The sequence below is a fragment of the Cheilinus undulatus genome, linkage group 7, assembly GCF_018320785.1.
Source record: "Cheilinus undulatus linkage group 7, ASM1832078v1, whole genome shotgun sequence".
NCBI classification, from domain to species: domain Eukaryota; kingdom Metazoa; phylum Chordata; class Actinopteri; order Labriformes; family Labridae; genus Cheilinus; species Cheilinus undulatus.
Genome location: NC_054871.1, coordinates 12,511,554 through 12,523,422, shown reverse-complemented (window position 1 = coordinate 12,523,422; position 11,869 = coordinate 12,511,554). Strand labels below are relative to the sequence as shown.

The window sequence follows — 11,869 nt, the reverse complement described above, 5'->3', positions numbered from 1 at the left end:
TGAGTTTTCTCAGCCAGTCATTGGACTGTAGATATAAAATTTTAGACTGATAAGTATATCTTAATTTATTTTCAAAATTTTAATTTAACCTTTGTTTTGCCAGGTTAGTCCCATTGAGATCAGAGATCCCTTTTCCAAGGGAGACCTGACCAAGAATGGCAGCAATACACAGCTTCAAAAACTAACACACTTTAACTTGAACAGTGACAAAAGATGTTAACAACAATAATAAGTCAGCAGCTTTGAGAAAGTTTGGTTCCAAAAGTTTTCACTAAAGATTTAAAAACATTCAGAGTTGCCAGGTTTTGTAGTTTAAAATCAGTCTGCAGATTTTCACAAAAACCTGAAAGCCTTCTTTCCCAACTCAGTTTGGACTTTGGTAACAACAAACTGCACAAATTCAAACAAACACGGATTGTGCAATCCATCCTTCAAGAATGAAAGAGTGGAAAGATACTCTGGGATTCTGTCTAGAATGGTTTTATAAATGAAGACATACCAATGTCCAAGACAACGTGTACTCAAAGAAGTCCAGCTGACTTTGGAATATAAATTACAATGGTGTGTAAGAAATCCACAGTTTATGATAAATCTCAGAGCTCCATGATACACACTGTCCAACATTTGAAGACTTTGAGCAGAGGCATTTGTGATAGGTAAAAAAGTATACTCTTTGACAAAGAAGGAGAAACAGGGCTTGTTTCTGTGGGAAAATCCCAGCAGAACCTTCAGCTGTTTAGCAACATACTGAATGTGCTCCTTAAAAGACTAGTTTTCATCGAGTAAAAACCTTAAATATTCAGAAGATACCGACTTCTAACAACCCAAATAATGTTCCTCTCGCTTTTCTTGAAGATGTAAAAAACATGATTTTAGTTTTATCTGCATTATCAACAAGCTGCAGCTGGCAAAGCTGAATTTTGACTAAAATAAAGCATGGTGAAGATTTACAAAAGCATGTGCAGGTGGAGGTGCACAGCAGTAAATAACTGTATCATCGGCATAAAAATGAAAAGAAGCATTTGGAATATTACAAGAAAAATGGATATAACTAGGAAATAAGAGTGGTCCCAAATCTAAACCCTTAAGGTCCCCCCTTGTGGATTTGTAGTACCTCTGAAGTTACACCCTCTAATTGAACAGCCTGGGTCAAAGTTAGATACTTTGCAAACCATTCAACATCACACTCTGAAATCCCAGAAGCTTTAAGACGGTCCAGTAAAGTTCTGTGATCCAGAGTGGCTAAGGCCTTAGAGAAATCTATAAAGAGAGACAAAGAACACTGTTTACTATCTAAGGCCTTTAGTATAAAAGTGAAAACTTTCATGGCAGCAGTGGTAATGCTGTGGTTTTTTCTAAAGCCTGACTGGAAGATGGACAGAATAGGTTTAAAAGCCAGGTTAGTCTTTCACTTGATCATAAACAGAAAGGAGGATTTCTGTAAAATGTATCAAATGTTCAGCCATTCCTGAGAAAACGAGCAGAAAAATTTATGTTTTTTGTTTTTTTTTTTTACTTCCTGTGGGGATTTTAAGACAAAAGATAGCCTAAAAACCACAAGGTCTTCTATCCTCTGCACATTTTCTGAATCTAATATTCTTTTGGGGGCTGTACAGGAAGCTTTGGGGGTCTGATATGGCTCCTGGGCTGCGAGTTGATGATCACTGCTCTGAATTAATTTGTCTTACTGTACATAAAAGATGAATCATCCCAGAACAGCACTACAACGTCTGAATAATTAAAACAAAACATGTTTTGCCAAATTAAATGCAAAATTACCAATAACACAGCAGTTGTAATTGTTGTAGAAGTACAATCACATGCAAGTATTATGCTGTGATTGGCTTCAGGCCAACCTAGGCAAATAGACACTATTGTCATCAGTTTATTATGGATGATATCATAAAGGCCAATCAATTACATGACTCATGCAACTGAATTTGGATTTGTATAATGCGTTCTTATGTCTAAAAGTGTTAAAAAAAATCCTAAAAATCTTAAACAGAAGCATACATTATTCTGCATTGCCTTCTGATACTCCCTGCAGTCATTTTACTGCTGGTATTCAGTTTCCCCTCATCACTTCTGTGCAGGGTTGTTGTAAATGATCTCCACTGTGGAAATGGACACCTTTACTGACTGCCTTTATAATCAGAAGCTGACAGTGTAACAGAAACCATGTACTGTATAAAAACAGACAAGGAGGCCCATCAATCCTTTCTTGTTCAGGTTAAGTCTCTTTGAGTGTTGCAACACTGCCCTCTACTGTTACTTTATCCATTCTGAGTGGCTTTGATTTAGTGATTTCTGTTTATAAGGAGGGAGAATAAGCAATGAACAGGACCCAGTATAAACATACTAAGAATAATCCTTCAGGGGGTAATGCTGGATGGTTTGAAATGTCTTACTTTTATCTCTTTTCCTGATGGGGATGCACTAGAAACAAAACCAGTATTGAGAATCAGTGCCCACACTAATCACTAAGCATAACTGATACTGATACTGATATGGTATCAAGTGTTCATATTTGTACCCAAATGTAAGAGCTTATACCTGGTCTGACAAAAGTGGTATCATTGCATCATTTTCTCCTGGGGTTAGTTTTGCTACATGACCTGTCTATCCTCTCCAGGTTTCTCTGAGTCCTGAGTGTGTGAAGGCCCTGATGAAGCTGGTTTACTGTCCTCACTGTCGTGGCATAGCCTCCGTCAAACCATGCTCCGCCTACTGCTCCAACGTCATGAAGGGCTGCCTGGCCAACCAAGCCGACCTGGACCCTGAGTGGCAGAACCTTATCGGTAAGATTCAGTCTGTCTGAGTGTGGCATTGAGTAAATCTGTTTGTGAATTAGTAAAACAATGTCTTGTGTTTCTGTGTTTCAGACACCATGATCCAGGTGGCCTCCAGTTTCAGCACAGAGCCCAGTCTGGATGTGGTTCTCTCCTCCATCCCTGCTCGGATCTACGAGGCCGTTCACTTCCTGCAGGAAAACATGGACACATTCACAGCCAAAGTAAGACACCTCACGCTTAACAATTTATCAGCCATTCCTCTCTTTTGACTTTTTACCAATTATTTGAGAGACACAAAGAAAGATTTGTTGTTGGAGCGTGTACCTTGAGAAGAAAAAGTCTCTGGTTCATGGGCTCAACTTCTCACCACCAACTTTTATTGTTATAGGTGTAGTAGTTTTATGGATGTATCCTTCAAATGAGGCGATACGGCATTATTGAGCAGCCAGCCTCCAATAATGTTTATACTGAGCTATAAAACACAGTTCATTTATTGGACAGGAAGAGAGGGCTAGTGTGAACAGTCCTGGCTGTGTTTTCTATTCTTTTTCTATTCTAATTCTATAGTTTTATTGATATTAATTGTGGTTATCTGTCTGATGGAAAAACTTTGGCATAAAGATCATGTATAATAAGTGACTACATATTCCTTCCCCAAATACTTGTATTAATGCTGCATTAGTCCAGTCAGTATCCCCATTTAGAGCACCTATTGGTCTCTGGTGACACCTAGTGGAGCATTCGCATATGAACACATATTGCAGTTCACACTCACGTTGTTATTTCTGGTTTAAATCAGGTGTATGTTTGATTAAAAACTTGCTAAACATAAAGAAAACCACAAACCCTCAGTGTAAGTGAGCAGATCTGTCTTTTTTTTTTTTGTAAAACTGCTTCTAAAGGGGAGTAAAGGCATCAGAATCAACAGTGTACTTGTAAATTATCACTGTTCTAAAATTCAACATGTGAAATAAGAGCAGAATCTTTGCTACAAAAAGAAGCAAAAGCAATAGATAATCCTAAACAATGTCTTCTGTTTATGTGCTCAGGTGTATCAGACGTGTGGAACTCCAGGTGAACCAGGAACAGGAAGTCCCGCCCCTCATGAGCAGAGGAAGAAAAGTGGCTCCTTGACTGCTTCTGAATACAAACCTTCTCCAACAGCAGGACTCAGACTGGAGATGCAGGTGTGTTTCCATTTAAATAAATATATTGTGCATTTATTTGAAACTTGTATATGCTTAAATGTGGATATCTATTGTCAAATTAATCTGTTTAATGATTGAGGTTGCTGATCTTTCATGAATTTTGATTTTAATGGATAATTTTAGTCCATAGCACGAGTTCTCTGTGGTGATGAAGGGTGCTTTAATTCCTAACCTGCTTGGTTCAGGTAAAACAAAACAATCTGTTTGTTTGTGCCTCTGTGAAAGCTGACAGTTGTACCCTGGTGTGGACCAGGGAACCATACTGAGACCACCTGAAAAGCAGGGTGTCGCTCTGCTTTTATTTGGACTCTGTTGAGGTTCATTTGTAGTGAAAACATGAAACAACTTCCATCCAGCCTAACTGCAGGAAGCAGAATGCTTTTTAAATTAAACCAGCTACCAGCCAGACAAACCCAGTTAAAAACAACAGGTAGACCATAGCTTCATAGCTTCAGGAACAGTTTTAAAGTGTCTATATGAAAGGCAGTTGTCCATATGAGAAATAATACAAAGGGAGTAAACATTCAGCATTTCCCACCTACAAACTTGACCCGGGTATCACTCCCTGCTATGCTACAATAAGTCAGTTTATTGATTTATTTTTGGAGAAATAACATGATTGGAGATGAGTTAATATAAACACATTCTCTGCTCTGAAGCAGCCTGTGTTCCTCTTGTGAACAAAGATCTTTCCTGAATCAAAGATCTCTCTTTTCTCTCCTGTTTAAAACATCAAACCAAACTTTTGATGTTTTCAAACTCAAAGAAAAAAAATCACTTAGCCTACTTACTATTACACCATCTCAGGGTGATCTGACTGAGTCTGCGTCTTCTTATAAATACCTTTGTTTTCTTTATTGATGATTCTCTGACTTTTAAGCTTCACATTCAGCAACTTGTGAAGAATTAAAGTGGCACCTGGGCTTTTACTTCAGTGATAAGTCTTGTATTTCTGTTGCTGCAAAGAAAAGGCTTGTTGCTGCCACTTTAATGCCTCTGATTGATTACGGTGATGTTTTATATATGCATGCATCTTCCCAGTGCCTTTAATCTGTCGATACGGTTTACCATGGAATGCAGAGGCTTATAACAAATCTGAAGTCCTAACTCATCTTTGTATATGTATTACTGGCCTTTATTGGTCACATCTAGACAAAATCATCAGAATATCCTTATTCATAAGACTGTATTAAACCTGCTCCCATCATACTTGTGTAATTTGATTCATGTGAAAAGTTCTGTCAGATACAGTCTTCACTCTGTGGCTCAGTCACAACAGTTATTTTTGCTATCCGCTCAAAGTCCACTTTGAGATGGGTAATATGAGTTTTGGATAGGCTGCTCCTGCAGCCTGGAATCTGCAGGAAAATTTATGTCTGGGTGAGCTGGTCTCCTTAAATTTTTTTAAAAGTAGGTTGTAGATCTTGGAGGAAGATGCATCAGGTTGTAAATATTTTGACTGATGACTTTCTGCTGTGTGACTCAGGAGCGGGTTGAGCTGTCGTTGTAGTATTTTATGTTAAATGTTTTATGTCTGTAACTCTGTTTAATGTGCTGCTGCATGTCTTGACAAAAACAAATTTGCAGATGAGATTCCTTGTATCAGTGAGGTTTTCCTGGTTAAGTAAATTAAAAAACTATATAATAATGTCATCTCCTGCTGTGAACTATTAATTCTATATGTAGTTATTACAGGTCAAAGTATCTAAGATTCATACCTGTAAAAAATGTCACACGCTTTGAAGGCCTCTATCTAGACACAATAAATCAGAAATTCTGACCAATTAGAGAGCATTTTCGTTGAATGTAAAGCTGCTTTTTGTATGTAAAAAAACAGATTTTGGAGCTGCACAACAGCACAGGAGTTAGTGCTGTTGCCTCACAGCAAGAAGGTTCAGAGTTTGCATGTTCTCCCCGTACTTGCATGGGTTCTTTCCGGGTACTCCAGCTTCCTCCCGCCACCAAAGACAGGCTCGTTAAATTAATTGGGGCCGTACTCTTAAATTGGCTGCTGGCATGAATGTGAGCATGCCTGGTTGTCTGTCTCTATATGTCAGCTCCGGGATTGACTGGCGAGCAGTCCAGGGTGTACTTTCTCTTAAAAGTGACTTAGAGGAAAAAGGTTGGGAATCACTGCTGTAAACAATATGGAAGTGTATTAGATATTAGTCAAAATGCACTATCCCCTGTTTTGGATTGTAAATGATCAGAGATGTGACTCAGCCATTTCTGCCTCTGTCCTCAGGTATCTGATCTGTCCAGTAAGCTGAGGGAGATGAGGCAATACTGGACCCAGCTCCCTCTGGCACTTTGCAGCAAATTGGCAGCAGGAAGCAGCGGACAAGATAAATGCTGGAACGGCATTACTAAAGCAAGGTAAGGATTATCAGCCATGATAAAACACTACATATGATTTATTTTTATACTGATACACTTAAATCTCAGAGTTCCCTAGCTTTCTTTTTGAATTTCCTTTTTAATCTTACATTTCAGAGCAGGTCAAGTTTTTCCCTTTAGTGCCTTTTTCCTCCTTTGCAATTTTTAGCTATCTACAGTGGCATTTATTTGCTGTTGTAGGGTCAAGATATGGTAAACAACATTTAATTAAACCTCAAAATTAAAACGTGTTGTTTCCAATTAGCGGAACTATACATATCTAACGACAACAATATATAATAATATTTACTTCAAATCCCATTTTGCCTGATAAATGATCTCCTTTTTGTTGCCATTCAGGAGTATTTTGATGCCAGTTTCTTTTGAAGTCTTGTTCAGTATATCTGCCTCCTGAGACTGCATCCATTATGCATTGTTTGTGCATTAATTCAAGGACTATGCCCATCAAATTTTAATCCATCCATTAATGCATATATCTTTAGCTTATCTGGACCTGGTTGACAGAGGCTTTCCTGTTTATTCCCACAAGGATAATGAGACAATCAGAGGGCAAACTGGCACAGAGAGAGGCAGCCATTCAGATGAGAGGCAATTAAAGCAACAATGTCTAACTTTTCAACTTGAAAATAGTAGTTTTAAAGCCAATCTAACAGTGCAGTAGCATTCAACAAGGAGAATGGCCTCTGCCCTAATCACCTGCTCACACCATTTTTTTATCATTTCAGCAGGCTTTGGTTCTCTTGGGAGAACAAGATGCACTAATTCAGTTTGCTAGTTGTACTGTCTCTGTTCTGTGTGATACAATGGCTGAGGCTAAGGGCGATAAAAGGACAGTGACGGATGAAGCTAAAAGAAATAGAATGTAAAAGCAAGGAGCCTGACATGAGCAGCAACTGAGGGCAAAGGGAACATTAGTTATCTGGAAGTCGGCCTTTGTTCTTCCCCTGCTGAAAGGGGGCGAACCTTCGGATGTAAATAATGACAGGCTGATTTCTAAACTATGTCTTCTTGCTAAAGTGTTCGAACATATAGTCAGTGACCAGCTGAAGTATTTTCTTGTCACAAATAACATTTTATCACCTTTCCAATCTGGTTTCAGAAAGCAACATAGCACAATTACAGCCACTCTTAAGGTTTTAAATGATTTTATTGATGCCCTGGACTGTAAGAAATACTGTGTTGCACTTTTCATTGATTTGTCAAAGGCTTTTGACACAGTAGATCACATTAAACTGATACACATGCTTTATCTGATTGGCTTGTCAAAAAATATGGCATCTTGGTTTGCCAATTACCTGTCTGAGAGAACCCAATGTGTCCAGATGGCTGGTTCCACCTCGCCATTCCTGGAGGTATCCAAAGGTGTGCCCCAAGGTTCAGTCTTAGGACCTATTTTATTTTCTATCTATATTAACAATGTGTGATAAATTGTCAAATGCCTCTTATCATTTTTATGTAGATGATACCATTATCTTTTGTTGGTCATCCTCGATTATGCAGCCTTTTGAGTTTTTAACAGTCTGCTTTCAATGTTGTTCAGTCTCGTCTACAAAAACTTAAGTTGGTTGTAAATGGAGACAAAACCAAACTCATGGTGTTTTCTAGTTCCAGTGAGTTACCAGGGAACATCCTGTCAGTCTTAACTTCAAGAGGTGTACCCATTGGACTAGTCTCTTATTACAAATATTTGGGTGTTCTTATCAATCTTGAGCTCTTGTTCAAAGCCCATAATGCCAGTTTGGTCACCAAACTCAGGGTAAAAATATGTTTCTATTACAGAAACAAGTCCTGCTTCTCTCTCAGAGCTGGTAAATATCTTGTATCTGCAGCCTTTCTGCCGTTGCATGATTATGGTGACGTTCTATACATGACTGCTTCAGCCAAAAATCTCCAGTCTTTGAATACTGTCTATCACTGTGCGGTTTGTCACAGGTTGTAGTCACCTCACACATCACTGTGAACTCTATGCCAAATCTGGTTGGCCCTCTCTAAGTGCTCACAGGTACACTCACTGGCTGACTCGGATCTACAAGGTTCTTCTTGGCTTGGTTCCTACTTATTTATGTACTCTTCTTCAAAGAACTGAAAGCCACTATGCCTTGCGTTCCTGTGATATTTTCCACCTGCTTGTTCCTCGTGTCAGGACTGAAAAGGGGAAAAGAGCGTTCAGTTTTGCTGCCCCCTCTGCATGGAATACTCTCAAGGCTGATTTGAAACTGTCTGAACTCATCTCACTGGAAAACTTTGCTATATCTTAAATGACAGACAAAGGAACAGTGCTTGTGTTTTTAAATTTGTTATTGTGACCCCTATTTCTGCACTTTAAAATGTGACGTAGCTCGAATTCTTAATTATTGTTTGTTTTAACTTATTGTTTATCATTTGTCTCTTGAATTGTATTATTTATTATGACATGTGCTGCTGACCTCTTGGCCAGGTCACCCTTGTGAAAGAGATCTTGATCTCATTGGGTTTTATCTGGTTAAATACAGGTTAAATAAAAAAAAATTCTCACACTTACACATAAACAATTGATACATAACATTAGGCTACATCATTATCAGTGATGTTTTTTCATATTTAACTGATTTACAAAGTGCAGAAAGTCATAAAAACAATTTTTCTCAGATTTGCATATAAATAGATATGTAAATATATATTGTCCGTAACAGTTTCCTTGTTAATCTTCAAGTTAGTTTTATAAGTTTGTACTTACAGCTAGCATGAAAAAATTCCTTCTCCAATGTGGCACTTTAGCCATGGACTTTAGACATCATGGCATCAGTTGGCTGTATAGACATACTTACCCTACACATGCAAACAGTTTGTAAATAACAGGCTGTAGACACTAGCAGAGTCCTATTGCACAAAATCTGACAGTATTACTGCAACTTGTCAGTCAACATGGTTCTTTTGCTTCTCACATCTTAACCACCTTTGCCAGCCTCTGGCTGTCATCAAAGGCATGTCATCTATAGAGGTCAACATTGTGATTCCACAAATAAAAGTCTCCATTTATTTTCTCCATAGCAGATTTGGCTAGTAGCCATAATGTTAAAAACACCCAAGGTAGACTTACCCCAAGCTACTGGAGTGTGATATGATGTGTTATACTCCTGGAGGGGGCATAAGTTCATGGGATTTCAACTTCATTAAAAAAATAACCAAAAAATGACTACAGCATCTGCAATCCAAGGGTCAAAAGCATTGCCTCTGATGGAAACTACCCAGCCATGAGCATCATGATGACAATAAATGCTGCCTTACCATAAAACATTTCATAGACATCTATCCATGCATCTTCTTCCACTGGGTTAGTGGGGTCTCTGGGGGATCCCGAAACATTCCCAGACTAGACAGGATATTTGAACCATCCAGAGCATTCTGGGCTTTCTCTGAGGTCTCCTTCCACCTAGGCATGCCCAGAAACCACCAGAGGGAGGCATCCTGATCAGATGTCACAACCACCTCAGCTGGCTCCTTTTGATGGAAATTAGTAGCAACTCTTCTCTTAGTTCCCTCCAGATGTCTGAACTTCTCACCCTATCTCTAATGCTGAGCCCAGCCACCCTCTGGAAAAAGAAAACTAATTTCTGCTGCTTGTGTCTGCGATCTCATTCTTTCGGTCATTACCCAAAGTTCATAACTATAAGTGAGGGCTGGGGGGTGAATCTACTGAGAAATCGAAAGCTTTGCCTTTCGACTCAGCTCCTTCTTCTTCTTCACCACAACAGACCGGCACAACACTGGCTGTACTACTGACGCTGCACCAATATGCCTGTAAATCTCACGCTCATGAACTCACTCATGAACAAGACCCCGAGATACTTGAACTCCTTCCAGTGAGCGTCTGGTGGCCGAGCCACCACCCTGTGGACTCACCACCTGCAGGGACTGGCATGGTGGCTGGGTGCAGTGTGCATTGGTGGCAGCCTTGGCATGCAGACTGACTTCATAGACTTTAAGATATTTCAATGCTACTAATAACAATATAAGCGCTACAACAAAAATGTAGATGTAGAAGTGTAGTCTGTGTGTGGTATAAATGTTAAAGACAAACAATAACAGATTTTAGGATTGTGTAGTTACTGCATCCTTGGAAAAATATGTACAAGTCTTTTTGTATGTTTTCAAATGCAGTCACAAGTATTCAGAGAGCTAGTTGTAAGGATTTAGTGAAATGTCAATGGAGATTTTGAAGGAAGAGTTGAGCACCATTTAGAGCATTTTTATCAGCACTGAGACCGGTTTACAAAAGTTGTTGCACTCTGAGACCTTTGGTGAGAGCCAAAGCATACCAAACCACATTGCTGTATTGATACTTAAAAAGTTTCCAATTAACCTAACTTGCAGGATATTTGATTGTTTCTGAATCACCTTTTGTGTTTCTAATGTTCCTACAGCCATTCTTCTTTCCCATCCTCCAGCTGGACTGAGTTTTTGATAAAACACTATCAAGGTCTGAAATTTTTTTAAGACAAGTTTCCAGAGGAATATTTGAATCTTGGCAGCAGGGAAGCAAGATTCACAGCATTATTATTCATATGTTGTGTATAACTCACACTGCACAGTAAGAGAATAGAAGAAAGGTTAGGAGTCATCTAGCTTCTGATAAAGTTGCTATGGAACAGGCTCTTGTCATTGACGGCCATTAGTATCCTTTGTGTCATAACAAAAGAGCCAACAAGCTTTTTCTTGTCTGACAAACTGAAAACACTGGAGTATGTAGATTTATTCAGAGGTGCTGACATTTCCTCTCCGTATGGTGATTTAAAAGCCTGTGGAGATTCACATCCTGCAGCCACAGCATTCACAGACCCACATAGACACACGCAGCCCTGCACATTTTTCAGCCTGAAACCAAACATAAATGGATTATAGAACAATTTGATGCCACGTTGATATGTAGCCATGTTATCTCACCCTCTGTGCACACCTCACATGCTTTAAAGCAGTGGGATTATAGTGAACTGAACAGATTTATTCTGAATAGAATGATAGTCAGAAGGCATGAAATAGCGATTTATACTGTATACATGCATGTGTGAGAGAGAGAAGTATGAGGAAGGCCATGAAATATGGATGAAGTGCTGACTGTGTGTGACAGATTAAGGAAATATGAAATTTCTGTGCAGCAGAAAGTGAATTATAACTGTTTCAAACTCTGCAGTGACCTCTAGTGGATTTCTTTAGATCTAAATAAATGTCTCACACAGCATTACATGTCTTATGAAGTCTCAGATGGGTGGAGTATGGAGTTTCAACGGGGTAGTATGTAATTATAAGAAGCTGCTCGACCTTATTTAAATCTGACATCAAGGACTTGATACATGGTGTTTGAAGTTTTTTGTACAATAAGGACCCTTACCCACCCTTTTTTGGAGATAAAAGATGGAATGATATTTTTGAAGTATGACTCATGCTCATATACACATTTAAATAGATAGAGAGACTGATGGAATAAACAGATAT

The 11,869-nt window shown here is 38.8% G+C and overlaps 1 protein-coding gene across 1 annotated transcript in view; it reads left to right on the top strand.

Moving 5' to 3' along the window:
* The window catches only part of LOC121512398 (glypican-1-like), a 74,190-nt gene that overhangs the window by 57,993 nt on the left and 4,328 nt on the right, over window positions 1-11,869 (top strand). Inside the window, exons 5-8 of the mRNA XM_041791652.1 lie at window positions 2,633-2,798; window positions 2,883-3,013; window positions 3,842-3,979; window positions 6,246-6,376. Coding sequence (XP_041647586.1) covers window positions 2,633-2,798; window positions 2,883-3,013; window positions 3,842-3,979; window positions 6,246-6,376 — 566 coding nt within the window. The remainder of the gene's footprint in view (window positions 1-2,632; window positions 2,799-2,882; window positions 3,014-3,841; window positions 3,980-6,245; window positions 6,377-11,869) is intronic.